The following is a 20,212-nucleotide window of genomic DNA, read 5'->3' as shown; positions in this document are numbered from 1 at the left end:
AAATTCATCCAAGGCAAGATGTTGTCTAATAACCAACGACGTTTACCTGTTACCTCCGGCAGGAATAGAAAAGCGCGTTATTGCGAATTTTCAGGATGTCAGCAGCAGGAAAAGGGGCCGACTTAAACGCGTTACATTTAATACTTAAATTGTGCCTCCGAAATGAGACTCCTAACAGCATGACGCCAGACTTGACAGTGCTATTAAGAGCAATATCGTACCTACCTGTCAGATCTCGAAATAAATGGAGCAGCGACGGAACTGCTGGAGCTGAAAATGAATTTCCGGATGCCCTGCTAATCTTATCTTTCTGCCGAGAAATTTACCCCAACAAATCTATTTTCTATCTTTTCTTCGAGAAATACATCTTCGAATAAAACTTGTTGAAAGGCATAGAAAAAAATTCAGATAGAATCATTTATGGTTCAAATTCTTATAAAACTCGTAATATTTTTATATACTAGGCGAGAATAATGTTAACAGTAGCACAACTATAATTCTCCGATAGAGGAATCAAGATATTTTTTTTCATACCTTATTAGTATCGTGATGATATAATAAGCTTTTGCTATATTGCCGTGTACAGGGCTAAGGAACATTCTTGGGATTGATAATATAGAAAGAACTCCTTTCGTGTGATGTTTTACTTTAAAACCAGAACATGTGTAAAGGGAAATTTGTGCAACTGACAATATAAAGAGTGGCGATATAAAGAGAGTTTATTCTATTAATTCTAATGTTAGCACAAAATACATAAAAAAATTTTAAATTAGTAATAGTAGTCACCAAAATAATTTTTCTTAATTACTTAGATTTATGTGAAATTTAATATTAAAATAATCGGCCTTGGATGGGTACCCATGTCTCCAAGCCATATTTAAAATTCACTTTAGGGGAGAAGGAAGCTAGAAACAGAAGTAGTAATGCATCACGGTTGTTGTTTCAAAGTTTACATCTAACCGAGATTTTTCTTTTTGATTTCAGTGCTAACGGTGCCTGGTTACGACGTAAGGGTGAATAGATCTCCGGTACTGGAGGGGTGTAACGCCGTTCTATCTTGCACAGCACGGGAAGACGTCAAAGAACACTTGACAGTCACCTCCTGGTTCCGGGACGATGCTATTCTTTTACCTGGAACCACGGACACAGGTAAGTCCGTAATAATCTATTTCCACGAAATAGATATTATTGAAATTCTTTGGTAATCATTTTATGAAGTTGTATGCTTTATGAAACAGCAGAAGAAAATGATCGGAATGCCTGTCGTGCTCTTCTCTGTATAAAATATTTCATAAAGCACGCGACAGAATGCCGTTGTCGAGATATTTCCAAGAAACCAACCCCTTTGAAGTGCACTCTTTTCATGTCTGACGAATAGTTGATTTTCTCTACTGAAAGGTGGAATACTTGTTAAATATCAAAACAATTAACCAAGTATATCATAAGTTTCTCTTTAACTTAAAAAAATAACACAAAGCCCCTTAGTTAATGACCTTCTAGTCGACATAATATTCAACTTTTATTAAAAAGAAAAAAATTAACATAGCAAGGAAATTCCAAATTACGAATAAAACATACAGAAAATGGAAAAACAGACGAGTAAATCGTTATAAGATTAAGCAAAGAATACCTCGATCTGCCGAATTTATCAGGAGTGAAGGGATGATAAATCGCTGCTTTGTGCTATGAAATTCTAAATGGCTGATCGAGACGATCTAAGAAAGCATAAAAACATCCTCTTCGATACGGTGCAACCGGTCCCACGGGTCTAAGAGGGTTGTTCGATGACATTCGATTGTCGTCCCTTGGCTTAGGGATGGGATAGGGAGGCAAAAGAAAGAACGACAAGAAATGGTAACGTTAGAGAAAAAAGAAGGAAAGAAACAAAGAAAACAGAAGAACGTGTTCCCGGGGAAGAAAGAAAAAAGGGGAGTCTGCGATAAAGTTGAAAATATTGAAAGTCAGGAGTGAGGATGAAATAACTGCGTTTAACCGTGGGGTTATTATAAAGTTGTTCGGTCGGTGGACGTGTTTTCAGTGAAGGGGCGAGGGAGAATTCAAAGAAGATTTATTATTTTTGAACGTTCTTTGCGTGCCAATTGGAACTGAACGATTGAACAATTTAATAATTTTAATAATATTTTTTAATAATCCTTTATTCCACTGTGTTGCAAATGTGCTACATAAAATAATAAATAAAGTGAAAAAATTTCTATATAAATATAGTGATAAAAAATAAAAAATTTATAACTTGCAGTATAATAAAATTTGCTTTAAATAAGTTTTTAAAGTAAATAAAAATTAAATTATTGTTATTCTTTTGTTATTACTATTACTGAGAGCTCAAAAATGTATTTTTTCAAAATCAATATTAAGAGAATTACGCAACAAGAGGTTAATAGTGGCCATAATAATGTAATGTTAAGAAGGGCAAAAATTAATAACAATTAACAAATACAGAGCACTTTATGTTTTGTGCAGTAAAGAGCTCTTTACTATGTCAGTAATATAAGTATGGTAATGGTCAGACATAGTTACATTAATGATAGACCTGTACTACTGCAGTAACCCCTTATAAATTAAAGAATTACATAGGTGATTTAGGATGAGGCTAAAGATCCAAGAATCCAAGATTAAGCGGTAAATAATCTGAAATAAATAAATCATAATACATAACTTCTAGTAGTATAAATGTGGTAATGGTCAGTATTGACTTTACTAATGATAAACCTATACTACTGTAGTGATTCTGAATTAAAGAATTAAATTGTTCACTTAGAATAGGGCTCAAGATCGAAACTCCAAACTGAACAATAAAGGATGTCTGAACAATAATAATGAAAAAATTATAATGCACATCTAGTATTATAAGCATGACAATGGTCAGACATTTTCATTAATGACAGACTTACACTACTATAAAATTTAAAGAACATAAGATATGAATACGAAGTCAAAAATCTAAATTTAAATAATAAAAGTTCTATAATAAACAATTAAAATATATAAAAATTCAAAATAAAATTCAGAACAAAAATTTAGAAATAAATTTTTTTTTTGTAATTTTACAATAACGTCGCTATCATTATACTGAATTAAAATTGTTGGTTTTATCAGGGCGTTTGATTAAATGAGACTTGAGAAGATTTCTTTAAACGCTGTTAGATTTCTTTAAATGTTGTAAAACGTATTTTGTTAGAACGTAACGTATAAAAACAATAGAACAGAGGAAAACAGAAAAAGACGGCGCTGGCAATGCATACAAAATAAAAGAAAACAATGGCGCCATAAATGAAAAATCAGAAAAGAAAACGAGTGTTGACAATGATATCCAACAAAAATCTTCTAAACATTAATTACTGATCTCATAAAATCTCCATGATCTCCAAATTAATAACATACCGAAAAAATCTCAAAATTTTCACATTGGAAACAATCTACTGACACTAAAAAAGCAATAATTCATCGAAACCTGATTGAAGAGTAGGATTCGATGAAGAGGGTAGATAAAAGAAGAAGGAAAATAATAATCATTAGCTCGCGAACCGGAAGATGTGCTCCTCTTCCATTTAATTTCTGCTCTCGTTCGGTGTAGCACGCGCGGAAGTGGCTTTATACTTTTAATAATGGCCGAGTCTCCTCCGCCGCCGGAAATAGGTGCTCGACCCTTTTCCGGTTTTTCAGGGAGCCGAAGCACACGCGTGCATGCAGCGATTCAGTCAGTGCCTCAGTGACGGTGTCTCGTTTTCGAGCCGCTGAAGCGTTTCTCTTCGGCTTTATGCCTTTGTACAATACTCTCGTTGTTTTTTCAGCTCGTCCTCCTCCTCGTCGTCGATGTATAGCTCGTCAGCTCATCAGCCCAACGGTTGTTAAGTTCGAATCGACTGTAATTGACAAAGCCACGAACCTCCACACGATCTACCGGATTTTCTCCAACCTTTTTCCCAACCGTGCTTCTGTTTCATTTTATGGGACTGTTTGCGGTATTTTTCGTTGTGAAACTTGTCCACTTTTATTTGTTTTTATAAACTCACCAGAGTTCAAAGTTCGTTGTTGAAAAAGTATCATAGTTTCTGGTTGAAAGAAAATAAGAGAGATTTTACCTTGAAGAGAATATCTTTTGTTTTGTACAGGATATAACGTAACTGGTCGTACAACAAGAAAAAAGGAGATTCTACATGAAAAAAGTAAGAGAAAAATGTGGAATATAATTTTTTCCTATGTGACTTTGTTTTTAAGAAAAGCAATTTTGAGGATTAAACTTAAGGGAGCGTTTTATTTAACCCTCGGACGGCGGACCATGGAAAGAGACCCAATTTTAATTTAATTCTGTACTTTCCCAATATTGTTTAAAAATTATACATTTAACTATAGTTTGTAAATTTGAGTTACGATTGACCCAGGCTCCGCTGTTTAAGGGTTAAAAATAAGTAAACTTTGAGAATGTTTTTTCATAGGTCAATTATTAAATTAAAAATTTTAATTTTTTCAACAGATATACAGATATGATTTTTAACTTTACATTTCCATTTGTAGTGATAGTCTAAAATAAAATATTTTTAAAAATTCGTTATCTACAATACAGTAAATAATTTTTTGAAAATTCGAATAAACATAGAAACGATAGTAATTTTAAAATTTGATAGCAAAATCAAGCCTGGACGAATACAATCCTGCAGCAAATCGAATCGTAAACATCGTTGAATAAAACTTAATCTCTTTGTGAACTGAATTAAAATCGTCATTATCACTGAGCTTAATCCTCATTGAAGAATTCAATAATTCGCAGACAATCAGAAATTTTCAATCTCTATGTTCCGTGAAAGACTTTTTAATTTTGATTTATAAAACCAGTCTTACAGAAGTTTGAACGTTTATTTTCAACACGTGAAATTTTCATTGACGGGTTTCGCATAAATAATCCTTGCAGAAAGATGAAGAAAAAGAAGGAGAATAAAAGCGGTCTTCAAACTTCATTTTCCGTGGCGCGAGACTTTAGCAGTACCTTTTCATAAACAGCCCTCGAAATACCCTCAGGGAAAAATTCCACCCTCCCCTTGCCAGAGGGTTTTTATTTGTAAATTCGAGGCACGCGCCACCGATACAAATTAAACAACAAACGAATAGTATTTTTAAGAAACAAAAGTTGAAAAAATGCAGAACGATTTAGAATCTCCATAATCACAAATTGCAAATACAAAAATCATAAAATTCATGAATTTATATAAGCGATAGGAAAATCAGTATACCGGCGTAGAATTTTCCACTGGCGAGTAAATATCGTAACATCTGTGTCGAATATGACGTCCAAATCCCATAAGAAATCACAACAAGCTTCAAGAGGGTACACGACAATATCGTCGGAGTCGAAGACCTGACCAACGATCCACTCGAGCGTTTTAATATCGGGAATGGCAAAAACAAACACGGCTATGTAGGAAGAAATATGGAAATCCCGCGGAAAACACGCAGGCAAACGCTCGGAGACTATCAGCTTGCACAGGAGCGAGCGGATAGCAATATGCAGTGGTACGCGAATAGCAGCCCCGAAACTGCAAACAGTGGACGGTTGCACGACAACAGGGCGAAAGAGGAAAAAATAAAGGGATGTATATGTATATATGAAAGTGGAGATTTGGAAAACGAATGATTTATTAGGAAATTATACGTGGCTGGTGTTTGAAAAATTTGACGAAAGTATATTGCATTTTTAGATGAAAAGGAAACAAAATTTTCAAAATAAAAAATGATTAAGTAAAACTGTAGAAAAAAAAAAGAAAAAAAATATACACATTGAATTGAGTATCCTCCTCCTTTTCGAAGTCGGATAAAAAAGAAAGCCAACATCGATTTTTCTGATTTTCTATCATAGTTCAAAAGTTGAGTACACTCCGCGACAAAAAGATAGCTCACTATATGAATATGTATTATGTTTGTTAACCTTTGAAGTAATATATTGTATTAATTTTAGCGTTAATAGTGTTCAATAACAATAACAAATTATTTAAATATACTTAAACATATTTATTACACGAGGAAAAGAGTTTATTAAACAATATGTATCGAAAAACGAAATATCGATGCGTCAAAAAGATAACACAAATTCCTTGAAATAAATAAAAAATATGTATTTGTATGAAATAATATTATTTCAATATTTTGTAGTATTGGAAATAGGTTAAATATAAATGAAGCACATTAAACACTTATATTCTTTAACTTTATTATAAGCTAAAAACACACGAAAGACGTCTGCATGGTACGAGAGCTAACGAAGAAGTAAGCAAAAGAAAATCATGGACGAAAAGCCCTTGTTGGGTCCACTTGAGAAAAACTAAAAATAGATGTACCTGGAGTTTATTGCTCAGGCCTTTTCCGGGCGAAACTCTACAGACTATCGGTCCCAACCATAGACATATGAAATATAGACGGAGCCTTTCTACGAGGGGTAACTGATAATCGCGGTAAGGGGGGAACTCATCTGACTTCGACTATTTTCGTAAGCGCAGACTCGGGTATGTTCGGCTTTTCACATCCGTACGATGAGTTGCATTGAACTTGTCGCAGTGAAGTTGGCTACAAATTCACTACGCATTCACGCCGCTTCGATGAGTGAATGCGTGGTCAACTTCACTGCGACAAGTTCAATACAACTCATCGTCGGTGTATGTACACTGAGTTGCATTGAACTTGTCGCAGTGAAGTTGGTTAAAAATTCACTAACGCATTCACGCAGCGTTGGTGAGCCGATTTGTAGCCAACTTCACTGCGACAAGTTCAATGCAACTCATCGTCGGTGTATGTACATACATACATGTGAAATGTGAGCCGAATACTACCGAGTCTTGCCGGAATAAGTCGAAGTCAGACTAGTCCCCTCCTCGCCCCGATTATCAGAGCCCCCCTTACCTAAAGTAGCAGTTTATGCTCCATCTATATTTTCATATGTCTATGGTCCCAACCTAAGAACCGTTAAAGTCAAAGACATGCTTTCAATGTCCTTCAACACTCGGCTTATTTTTGCGCCAAGATTATTTCAGATAATCCAACATGTAGCTTCGCCTTTTACAGATATAACAACTAGTAAACGTTTAGGTATAGATATATTTAAATAATTTTTTAACAAACTTTCTGCTTAATGATGCCCAGTTTCGTTCGATGCAATCTTTTAATTCCTGAAAAGTGCGAAATTGTCTTCCTTCAGCATATACTGATTTGGCTAAATGTGCCAGGCAATTTTCAATAATATTTAAGTCTGGTGACCTGGCTGACCATTCTAAAACTGAGATATTTTGCTGCCTAAAGTTGCATCATTTTGTTGGAAAACAAAGTTTGTGCCCGTAATTTCTATAGCATGTCTTTTCAACTGTTCGTCGATTAAAGTAATGTAATTTGAATTATCCATTTTTTTACTTATAAACTTAATTGCAGTGTTTCCATAATACCCAATTCCAGCCCGCCCCATTACTCCACCACCTAATTGTCGATGACATAAAATCTGTGTTTCCTTACGCAAATCATGGAAATAATAGCGATAACCATCAAGTCCATCTAATGTAAATCTCTTCTCATCGCTAAAAATAACTCTCCGTCATTTATTCTTCCAATGAACATATTTTTCAGCAAATTGTAATCGAGCATCTTTATGTTGCGTCGTTAGTGATGGTCTACGCATCAATTTTTGGCATTTTATGTATTTACATTCTTTTATAATACGTTGTATATTACGTTTGTTTTTATTTACTCTAGCTGCTGCTGCAATTTCTCTTGCGGTAGCAGCAGAATTTGATGCTATTCTTAAAATTGCATTCAATTTCTTACCAGGACCAATTTTCAAAAATCTCGCAATATTTCGATACTAGAACACGCACAGTATTAAATATTTGCTTATTCGTACAGTATAAAGACTTGGTACCAATTGGAGAAGGAAAAATTTGCAAGTGTGCTATCATTGAAACATGTTATATTTGATATACATAAATTTTATCCATTCGTACAACGATGTGTATTTCGTGTTTATGTGTAACATAAATTTAACCTAGAAGACGCTTACAATTTTAATATGGCGGAGAATAGGTTTCGCTGTTTTGTAGGCTGATGTTCGTCTTGCGTGAGGGTTTCCTCTGACCGATTCATCGTCGACTCCTCCACGTCGCGTCGTTCTCTTACTCGGTTTCTTCTTTCTTGGATTTACGAAAACGATGATACAATAATTTTATAATGTGACTGACAAAATACTTAATACGCGTCATTCCACGTCTTAGGCAGATCTCTTATGCCGGCAGTACACGCTCGCCGAGGCGATTCGAACGCGAGATCTCCCGAGACGAAAGTTCCGAGACCCGAGATCCGAGAGCACCGTGTGAGTCCCATCGAAGTTGTCGCAGTGAAGTTGGCCACGCATTCACTCACCGACGCGGCGTGAATGCGTTAGTGAATTTGTAGCCAGCTTCACTGCGACAACTTCGATGGGACTCAGTGTACACTGAGTTGCATTGAACTTGTCGCAGTGAAGTTGGCGCGCTAACGCCGCCGCGACGTGAATGCGTTAGCGCGCCAACTTCACTGCGACAACTTCGATGGGACTGAGTGTACATACATACATGCTCGTGCTCGCCTGGTCTCGGGTCGCCTCGGCGAGCGTGTACTGCCGGCATCACACGTCTCTTACTCTCGCAGCTTGTTACGCGAGGCCCATCGCGGGGCCCCCCACTCCAAGATACGGAAGCGACCTCTTGAAACACTCGTTACAGTTTAAAATAACCTAATCGATATTGAAGCCCTTTTTCTATAATTTTACCAATGATTAAATGTGCAAAAAGAAATATAATGTTTAAAATTCTCTTTCTCCACAATACATAAATATTTCATAAACTGCATAAAACATCAACAAAACGACTAGATTAACCAGCAGATCTCATCTTATCCTGGACATTTATCGCAAAAGGTAGCGAATCAAGCAGCAAACGAATCCCGGTAAAAAGATCGTCAAACGTCTTCTTATTTTTATCTGGAATTTCCAGGAACCAGGTAAACGAGAAGAAGTCAGCAAGTTACATTTAAAAGAAATTACCTTCCTGTCCTTTCCAATATTCGCGCAAAAACCAGAAGGAAATCGAGCCGTCGGAGAAAGTTGCAAATAGCAAGTTGGTCGTATCCAGTGGAGCGGGACAAGAAGTTGAGCAAAAGAAAACAGCAAATGTACTCGGCAAAGACGATTGCCACGGCAAAAGCGTTCTCTGCTCGTAAATAAATGCCGGACGAACGAATTGAAAGAAGATGAAAGGACAACTTTGAACGGCCAACGAGTGGAAATAAAACTGTAATCATAACGCAAGTTGTAAAAAGGGGACGAAGAGAAAAGACGAGAACCGTGTTGCGTGAGGAGTGTGTACTGACACACTCGCGTTTAAGCGTCGATGAAGCTCGTCTGCTGTGAGATTTCCAGGCGAAGTTGCTGCGTCCAGGATACTGGTAGCCTAGCTTTAACCAGAGAATGAGATGTCAACATTAGCCTGTCTGCTGAAGAGGTTCCAATTACCGAGCTGACTGAAGATAAAGCTTGAAACATTCAACCTGTTTCGGTCAATGAACGATACTGAAATTTTTATTGTAGTAGGCAGAGATTGTCTAATTACAAGGTATTAACAGTGCAATTAAAATCCAACAAAAAAAATAAATTTTAAATTGGTTATTAGAAAATGTAATTGTTGAGGATGTGTAAAAATTCGAGTAGGTACCCAAGACCCGGGTCAGGTCGAGTCCTGAATTACCCGAACAAATTTATGTGCTGGACAAACTTTAAGGGTTCCGATCAAACCCAGAAGGAATTCTCGAAACGAATTTCCGGGTACCCGCATACCTTTATTAACCTAGTAACTGTATCTCCTATGGGAGTTGAAGTAGAGATAACTAGTTTGCTATAAATGTCACAATTAACACAGTGATTAAGATAAATTAGAGATGAGAAAGGGAAACAAGCCGAAACTCACGAGAACTCGATACAACACGAAACTCGTGAAACTCGGGAACTTGGTAACTTCAAACTTTGACCCTGAACTTGAGACACCATGACCTTATTATAATATATTACCCCCGTACTTCAAATGATTCAAAACATTTGTATTCAAAATTTTTACAGTGAAATGCTTTCAAATTTTGGTTTCTTTCTCAGGTCGGGATGGGAATACTTTTCGAGATCAGGTGAGATCACATATACTCGTCCTTGGCAGCGAATGGGTTAAATGATTAGTGTGTATTCTTATGCAATTATTAATAAAAAAAAAATTATTTTATGAAAAAAAAAAATTGGACATTCATGGAGTGCGAACCTGCGACAAAAAACTTTCCAGCGGTTCCGCGGTCGGACACCTTAATCACTCAGCCACCGACAACGTTGAAAAACTGTCGAATATTTTAGGAGATAACGTGCGTAATTTTCAATTATTTACAATAACTTCACTCTCAGATCTTGCTTCATCCAATGCAGAAATGTTAGAAATCACATAATGCACTTAGTGTGTAAAGGAAATGTAAAAATTGAAAGTATTTCTCATGTTATCGCACGAAATACGTCGAAAATATTGGTTTTTGATTTTTTAAACACGGCGCACCACACTTAAAAATCTAAAAAAAATTGAGGACACCAGTCATGCTAATATCTAACTACTGTGAAAGTAAAAATCTAGTGTTTTGAAAGCTTCTACCCGAAATCTCAATTTTTCGACTTTTTTTTGCGTTTTTGATTTTTCACGCCTAGGATTTGCAACCGAAAAATCTGAAAAAATTCACAATCTTAAAGAAACATAGCTGGAATATTCTAGAATTTTTTCAGATTTTTTGATTGCCATTAAATAGGGAAAATATGGCAAAAACCACTTTTTCTTTCTCACCCTGTAACTACCCTCCCAGTTGAGATACAGGGTTGAAACTTGGTGTACAATGGTTTTTTATTATAAGCTATCTAATGGTGCATTGCTGACAAAAATCGGCTCAAGGGCACTTTTAACCATTTTATCCTGCTATACCCTTTAAGTGCTAGAGGAACTTTCGAAATCTCTATGTGCTCACTCGAACCTAAAAACACTTTCAACTCAAACTTGTGGTTATCCACATCCCCTACTTACTAACCCTCGGACGGCGGACTATAGAGAGAGCCCAAAGGCTGATGCCACTCATGGACCCATTTTTTCTTCACCAAAATTTCGGTACAAAGGCTGATGCCATTTATGCTATGGGCCATGGACCCATTTTTTCTTCACCAAGAAAAAGGCTTACCGTTCCAAAGAAAATAGGCATTGTAAATTCCGATAGTTTTCATTAATTCCGTCTCGATCGTGGCGTCATCTATCGGAATATGGTGTGAATTAATGGAACCTATCGGAATTTGTTTTCTCTGGAACGATAAGCTGGTCCCATTATTGTAATCGGGACGACGCGACGAGACCTTTCATCTTATACCAAGTTTGTACCGAAATTTTGGTGAAGAAAAAATGAGTCCATGGTCCACAGCATAAATGGCGTCAGCCTTTTAATTTAATGTTGCATTTCATATTATTTTTCTTCCTACCTTTAAAAATGACTGTTGTAATATATGAAACTCTTCGGTTTGTAAATTATAAATTTAACTTTTCATTAATACTCTTACGTACCTTTCACAAGTCACGATGGACCCAGGCCCCAATGTTCAAAAATTAAAATCTGATTTTGAATTATTATTCTACTAAAACACGGACAAAATTTCTCAAAAATTTCACCGACTGCTCTATATATTGTATAACCATACACAGATACATGGTACATGCGATACGATAGGTGTCCTAGGATATCATGGAGAGCATCGCGTTGTGTCGTGTCGTGATACGTTTGTTTTGTAACTAGGCGGGTAACATTGTGCTGTACACGTCGCGTCGGATGGAAACACCTGCGCGTCGTGCATCGTCCTAATGCTGGCTCTTCGTCATCGCGCAGCCGGTTATCAGCGGCGCAATCCTGACCCAAGAACAAAGAGCCCTTCAACGAAGCGTATCGCGGCGATGTGCCAACCTTGTGTCATTAACACGTTCGACGCTCTCTCGAGGCGTCGAGCGCACGCTTGCGAGACGTCGTTTACGATAGAATCGATTCGACGATACATCTTTACTCTGGAGTATGCTGATATCGTACTTGAGGGATGACGAATAAGATGGCTCAAGAATGAAGTTTCAGGTGGTTGCGATTGAGACGTGAATTGCATGTAGAGAGTGGAAAGGGGATGTTAATGCGATAACGTCTTCGTTGAGGATACACTAGAGCCAAAATGTTTGGATATCATAGCTTCCTTTAGGAAATTATTTTATAGGTGGAAGAAGGGTCAACCATTCTGCATACATAAAAATTGTAAACATTTATGAAATGCATGAAAATTCTCAAAATTCTAATCTTGAAAATATTAATATTATATTAAATAAAGTTTTATTGATATACGGGCAAAATAAAAATTAATATTAACAACACAATCACGGTTATGATTAAATAAGATGCCAGGAATCAATAGTTAGTTCTTCGAACTCCCTGGACTAAAGGCGTCAGTAACCCAATACATACACATAAAGTGTTGAAAAGGAGATAAGGGCTAATGAGAGCAGGTCCGCCTGGCATGAGGATTTTTGGCCTCTGCCAGTCAGTCGTAGTAGAAACGCTAAAGAGAAAACATTACCAACAATTCAAAATACGTGTTTATTTTATTACTTAAAATACCTTAATTCCCATGAACCAATAAGTTTCCTTTTCCTACCGTGCCATTTTGTCGAGGCCATCAATAAACAAAATAGGAAAGGAGATTCCACCACTGGGCATATATAAAAATTTTAATATGTGAAAATTCTTAAAATTTTAGTTTAGAAAATATTGCTATTTTAATTTAGTGCGCGAATTAAATTCCTACAGTGGCATTTTTTAAATTATTAAAATTCTAATTTTGAAGATACTTACGGTACTTGAAGATATAATACTTATCTGGGTAAAAAGAAATAAAATCTACCTATATTGTATATCACATTATGTTTAGAATGACCTACTAAGTATATGGGCAAAGTTTATTGAATATCCCAGAGGATATCATATACATGTGTGTACTTGTTTCGTATAATCATATATGTATATATACATATGCGTGTATACACACGGGGTCGTACCTGTTACGTACAGTCGACCAACATAAATATGTATGGGGCATGAATGGCTGAGCGTGTACAGGACGAACCGAAGCGCGCTGTTAGAACGTACCTTGCGCCCTAGATGGATGCTGGTTCGCACCTCTTCTTTTATGGGGCGAAATGCATCGCGTAACCTTGTTGTTGGCTGAATAAATTGCGACCTCTTCGACGCGTTTTTACGTCTACGTGGAGAAGATTTCTCGTTATTTTTCCCTGCGAAAAAGGAGTGGTTGAGGATTTTTTGTGATGGGGTGAATTTAAGTGGTACGTCGTGATAGTATAGGGTGGAAGAAGAATGGTTTACATTTAGAAATCTGGATTAATGTCAACCTTACCGTGGTGAGAAAAATAGTAGAGATAGGCAATTTGAATTTAAGGGTTGTTGACCTAAATATTTCTCCTCTATACAATGATTGACTCTTTCCCTACTAAAATAAGAAATATAAACATAATCCGTTTCTAAATCCTCGGGCAGCGGATCATGGAGAGAGCTCCATGGTTAACTTAATTTTGTATTTCATATCATTTTCATTTTCTAAATCTTACACTGTCTCTTTAAAAATTATTCTTCCAATACATGAAATATTTTTTTGTTTAAATTATACATTTAACTTTAGGTTAATGTCCTTGTAATATTAACCCAGGTTCCACAGTTCAAGAATTACACAATAAAATATAATTATCTTACGTAGCTCGAATACTTTTTGTTTCGAGTAGCATTATAGTTTATTATGTAAGAAACGCATTATACTACATTTTCTACTTTTTTAGGAAAAGGGTTAATCAATCACTGTATACGTCACCCTATACTGAAAAGCCTTATTTAAGAAAATTAAATATCATTGAAAAAAGTATCGGAAACAATTCTAAGTACTTTTAATTCCATATTGAAACTAAACCCAAACCTAACTTAAAGCTAGCTATATGAACGCAAATGAATGAGGTTCAATTTAATGTATATTAATAATAATTTCAAATAACAAAAAATAATACAGAATAAGTAAAAAAAATGGGATTTAGATATTATCTGGGTTACTTCATTATTTGTGCTTGGTGGATTTTTAGTTAATTAGTTGTAGGCTATGTTTAGATTTAATTTTAATATATAATAAAAAGTCCTTACAATTATTTGCAGCACTTTTTTCAATGATATCCTGCATTTTTAAATATCTTTTTTCAATATATTCTAGTTTAAAGAAAAAAAAATTAGAGATGACAACCAAATAATAGACAATTATTTTCCTCTTCATGTAATAATATTTGCAGCTTTGTCACAAATGTTTTCTTCAAAAATTTCATTTGCCCTATTAATTACAGTCGAAGTGATCGAATCTTTTTCTACGCTATCGATAATTGTGCAACGGAAGCGAACTCCTTTGGCGCACGTGTCTTCGAGCGTGCGTTTCCGTTCAGTCGAAAGCAGTATCCGGGTAAAGGAGCAAGGAGCTTCAAATAACCAGGGATGTCGCGTGTACGTAAAAGCTTTCCAGCTACTTTGTAAAATCTCAGGATGTTCAACGAACGCACGTTCGCCATCCACGTATTTTAATTGGGCGTTCATTCGTGCAAGTATCCATTCGAATCGTTCTTGAAATGGTAGAAGCTCGAAACCATTGACGATGGGTATTTATGGAACAAAAGAGCCAACAATTCTACGCACGATCGTTCGACAATAGCCACCTCTTTTTGCTTAATTAAAGATCAGCAGGAACGTGATTGATTTTCATTCTTTGAACGAGAAAGCTTTTGTAGAGAAAGAATTTACTATGGGAATAATTCCCCATTTGTTTGAAGTTATTCTGTCACTTTGTTCTTGAGCCACTATCAATTTTATAGCAAAAACGAGGGAACAGTAAAATATTGATAAACATTTAAACATTCCATCGTAAGAGTGTTTGACGAAAACAAATGCCTTTATAAAATATCGTTCAAAATCCTTTCTTCAACTGACACGAGTGCACTTCACTCGTGTCAGTTTCCTTCAGTCCCGTGTCACATAATCCATTCTCAATCGACATTTTCTACAACCTATATTTCTCCTGATCTCTAGCACATCAGTATATCATATTCATGCTCATGAAACAAATATGAAAAATTATCAAAAGGAGATGAATAGGGATATTCTGTTATTTTTAGAATAATTAGTGAACTTTGACAAAACGAATTTTTATGTACAAAATTGTATATTATTACACTACATAAGCTTTTATAAAAAAAAATAGTAATCTTTTTGCTTATTTTATTATAGGAAATTTTTTAATATTGCAAATCTGCAATCTTATGTTTTCTATAAATTTAGTTAATAATGAAATGTGCAGTTAAGCCTTTGAACTCGAATATTATGCTGTGGATGACATTGTAAAACTTATAATGCTTTTTTAGATAAAACTTTACTTTACCGGACCCAAAATTTTGGACCTTTTTTTCTTTTAATCTATAGTTTTTGATGTGTAGAATCCAAAAATGCAAGTCTTAACTTTAGGAATCAAATGGTTAAAAAGTTATAAGCGTGTAAAGTTTGACATTTTTAGCGGATTTGCTACGTTACTGTGACGCCATATATTGCCTTATATGTATAACCTGATTGGTTCTCACATGGGCAATACAGTCTGTTTGTAAAATAAATATAAACCTAACTAACTCAGACAGCATCAAATTTACGGTTTGACTGTACCCGCTAAAGTGATCGGTACCCACATGCGTCTGCCTGCATCTAGCGACACCGTTCATTGGACAAGAAGCCAATATGGCGTCACAGTAACGTAGCAAATGCACTAAAAGTGTCAAACTTTACACGCTCATAACTTTTTAACCATCGGATTCCTAAAGTTAAGACTTGCATATTTGGATTCTAAACATCAAAAACTATAGATTAAGAAAAAAAATGTCAAAAATTTTGGGTCTGGTAAAGTAAAGTTCAGCCCTTTTTTATAAAAAATATTAAATTTCACCGTGGTACATTAATTTATCAAATTTGACTTAAAATAAATACAAGTTAACGTATAACAACATTCGAGTTCAAAGAGTTAAGTTATTATTTCATATAGCAGCGAAGGGTTAATTTCTGTTTGTTGCACACCCATCCTTTTTACCAGAATTCTTAAAACCATTAAAAATTCTTTGAAAGAAATTCTCTGGATTTGGATTCATCCAAATGAAATACCACCCTCGGTTTCACCCTTGGACATGTTAAAAACTGAATCACCGTCTAATAATTGAAAATTGTCTCAGAATCCCGACGTTAATTCCTTTTCTAGGGAATCGCCTCGCCGCGAAAGGACGGTTTCAGAGCACAAAAGTGCTGAGTGGATCGCGTGTTTCGCTAGTGTCGGGGGACAATGACGTGACAGAAGGGACGGTAGAAGGGGGTTGGTGCTCCTTGGAGAAAATGAAAATGTGTCTTCCGCGGAATAGACAGGCAGCCGGCAAGAAAGACGGCAAAGCTGGCGAAAGCCGTTTGACGCGAACAGCCGACGAGGAAGAAAAACTTCAAAAAAGGGATCGATAGACCCCGGCCAGACCCGTTCCTCTTCGTCCTGCTCCGAGGATCGCGAGAGGGTGCGAGATTCAACGACGTGTCGCACCGACGACACCCCCTGTTTTACTCTGAAAACCCTTTCAGACTTTCAGCGAACTTTTTTCTACTCACTCTGCTTCTTTTGATGAAAATTTTCGGGTTAATTCGTGTCATTCATGTTTAGAGGTGGTTTTCAAGCAACGTGGTGTTTTTAGACACATAATGTTAAATGATATTTTTTTATAATAAATCTTGCATGATGGTTTAATCAATTCACTTGAAATTTAATTCCATTAAATCGACCCAGTAGCGCAACCATAGTTGTCCGACAGGGGAGGGGAGTCAATTCACCCTTCTGGCCCCTCCTAGATGCGTTACTGAGTTCTCAATGTTTTTCAAAAATTGTATATTATAAAACGTCAATTTTTTTACAATTTCCAATCTATCAATTCTAAAAAAGAAGAATCCTGACGTTTTGTCAATAGCATAATATAATAACCTAAAGCAGTCATCCAAAGGCCAAAGTTGTCCCATAAATTCCAGCCTGACAATATTTATTACACTCGTCGAACTTTGTTGCCAGTCCCTATTTTCCAAACTCTGTATTACTGATCTCCCTGTCCTTTATCAAAGGATATATCCACAAGAAGCCGCGAAATCCAACGATACATTGAGCACAGTAGACACAAAGAAAGAAATAGGAAATAAGGTTGCTAGTCAGGCACCAAGGTGAGAGAGGATTGAGTTACCCTGGATGCGAGGGGTTGAACACCACGAAAGGAGCAATTTAATATCGTCTTCCCTAGACGGAATAAAAATACGAAGATAAATAGCCTGTAACTTTGCTCGGCTACCTCGTCTGTTGGTACATCCACATCACGATCGCCGATGGGTGTGTGAAAATTGTGAAGAAATGGACGGCTACCCACCTACTGAAACTTATTGGGTATTTTATCTCCTACTAACAATAAGTGGTTAAGTTTTATTTTTCATTGTGTGAAGTCAAGATTAAGTATAGTTAATAGGTTAGGTCACTAACGGTTTATAAAAAATCTAACCAAACGGAGCACTAAAAGTATCTAGATAACCTCAACCTCGAAAATTCAATAAACAAAGTTAAATTTGTGGATTATTTTATTCAGTATCTTGTGACCGAGTTTTATTTTCGATTGTGTGAAGTCAAGATCAAGTATAGTTACTAGATTAGGTCACTAACAGTTTATAGAAAACCTAACCTTACATAGCACGAGAAATACCAGCAACCCTGACCTAGAAATTCAATTAACAAAATTCCACTACAATAAAATCTAACCAAAAAGTTCTACGACTATAAAAGCTCAGTACTAAGAAACTTCAGCCTCTTAATTTCAACGATAACTTTTGAACTCCAGGAATACAATTCCAAAAGGAATCTCCCTTAAGATCAATTCGAAGAAACAATTATTACAAGGTCGTAAAACTGAATTCCCAGAGAAAAACTGAAGAACAAAGAATAAAAGTGCAGAAGACAGGAACAATCATTGTTTAGCGGGGTAATTTCATTTTAACGGAATTCCAGCTAGTAAAATGGCCGACAGTTTACGATGGCGATTAAATATCTTTAGACAATTACATGTAAGTGGCTTTAAGTGAAACGTCCCGGTAGACATCAGTCACGTAGGATAAATTCTAGGGTTTTGGCGTAGCTTTCACGATGAAAAGAACTTTCAGCTGTCCAACTAGGGTCCACCAGATTTACCTGATCCAGATGTTTGGCCATTGGCTCGAGTAAATTGAAAATTTCACGCTTAACGGTTTTGCCGGTCGGTGATTCAACGGGATTTCATCGACAGATGCTGAGGATTTTGCATAACCTTTCAATTCTGTTGCCTGAATCCCACGAAAATATAGCGTTATTTCCGCCAACCATAGCGAGATCTGGAAATAACCCCTTTTTGTCTTCGATCAGGACAATACTCTATGATTTACCATGAAGGGCTAAAGTCGATTTCCATGAGAATCAAACATGTTCGAAGAAATGTTGAAAAATAAAATTCTTTTATATGGAATATTTCAGAAATTCCTTTGCAATTTTGTTACAGGAGGAAGATTTGTGGTCACCTCCCAAGGTGATCTTCATATAAGGGCTGCCAGACCTGAGGATGGTAGGGCAACATATTCCTGCTTAACCCTTCACGCCTTGACTGGAGAGAGAAGGAGAAGCGAGCCTGCCACGTTAACAGTAACAGGCATGTCAAAATTAAAAATAATATTAAGCAATATAAATAACAGAATAATTTAAAATAGCCACATTTTGAAATTTATCCTGTATAAACCCAATTTCCATGGTACAAAGTGTTTAAAAATGGAAGTCGTTTTTATTTTAATCGAAGAATAACCATTTTTTCCCTCAACTTGCTTTTTTCTAAAATAATATAATGGTGGCCTATGCCTCTTTTAAACGACTTCGAAAAAGAAAGAGATTACTTAATTCGATCAGTATATATTCTTTTTTTTCTGTTCTCACACAATTACCCCAATTTTAAATTCAATTATTAATATTTATCGAGATGTTCAATTTCTAGAACCAAGCGGATCCATGCCACCCAGACTGATGCAGAGATCCCAGATCGCCATTTCCGCGGAAAGCGGATCGGATGTTCATCTCACCTGCTCGGCTCAAGGAAGTCCACCCCCTCAGTTCACCTGGTATCGCGATGTTAACGGTTGGTTTAATTAAGGGATCGTTTACTGTTCAGTTCAAATATAGCTCACACTGTACACTCTAAGCGTTGATTTCAGAATTGTTAACATATCATTCTCAAACATGGGCATCATTATCAATATTATAGTAACTGTTTTCTGTGCTCTATTATCATCCTAATTATAATTTCATTAGAATCTATACATTCACTGACATTCTAAATTTGTATGAATAAGACTATTATTGTTGAATTATTTTCAAAAATATTAATGAAACTTTTATATAGCCATTTTTCGCAGACTTCAACACTTGAATAGCGGAGTCTAGATCAAACACGACCCAAATAAGACAAAATGTATAAAGGATATTAATCTGGAATTAAACTTATAATTTTTAAACGAAAGCAAAATTAATTTAAAAAAAAAGTGTAGAAGTTAGAAAATGTAGTACAGTATTAAATCAAAGGGTCTCTCTCCATGGTACACCGTCCGAGGATTAAACTGTGGTATATTAGAATACTTTTACATAATCAAATTTCACTTTTGAACCGACTTCGAAAAAGAAGGAGGTTACTCAATTCGATCAGTATATTTTTTTTTCTGGCTTTGTTCACCGATTACTCCGAGACGGATGGACCAATCGAAACGAAACCTTTTGCATCTTGTAGAGTATTTCTCCCACTTAGTCTCGTAAAACAATATGTTGCATTTTTTCATTCCTAACGATTTTTATTGCAAAAAACGTAATGCTCATTTATATCTTTCGGCGTTTAGACTGCAAGGAATGTACCGATCACGATGAAACCTTTAACATCTA

The 20,212-nt window shown here is 35.9% G+C and overlaps 1 protein-coding gene across 1 annotated transcript in view; it reads left to right on the top strand.

The window, feature by feature from the left end:
- The window catches only part of LOC114880695 (Down syndrome cell adhesion molecule-like protein Dscam2), a 197,031-nt gene that overhangs the window by 154,455 nt on the left and 22,364 nt on the right, over window positions 1–20,212 (top strand). Inside the window, exons 5-7 of the mRNA XM_046288128.1 lie at window positions 985–1,149; window positions 18,795–18,941; window positions 19,278–19,418. Of these exons, the coding sequence (XP_046144084.1) occupies window positions 985–1,149; window positions 18,795–18,941; window positions 19,278–19,418 (453 nt within the window). The remainder of the gene's footprint in view (window positions 1–984; window positions 1,150–18,794; window positions 18,942–19,277; window positions 19,419–20,212) is intronic.

Source organism: Osmia bicornis, chromosome 12, assembly GCF_907164935.1.
Source record: "Osmia bicornis bicornis chromosome 12, iOsmBic2.1, whole genome shotgun sequence".
In the NCBI taxonomy this organism is placed as follows: Eukaryota; Metazoa; Arthropoda; class Insecta; order Hymenoptera; family Megachilidae; genus Osmia; species Osmia bicornis.
Note: the sequence above shows the minus strand (reverse complement) of the source record. Positions and strands in the feature narration are given on the sequence as shown.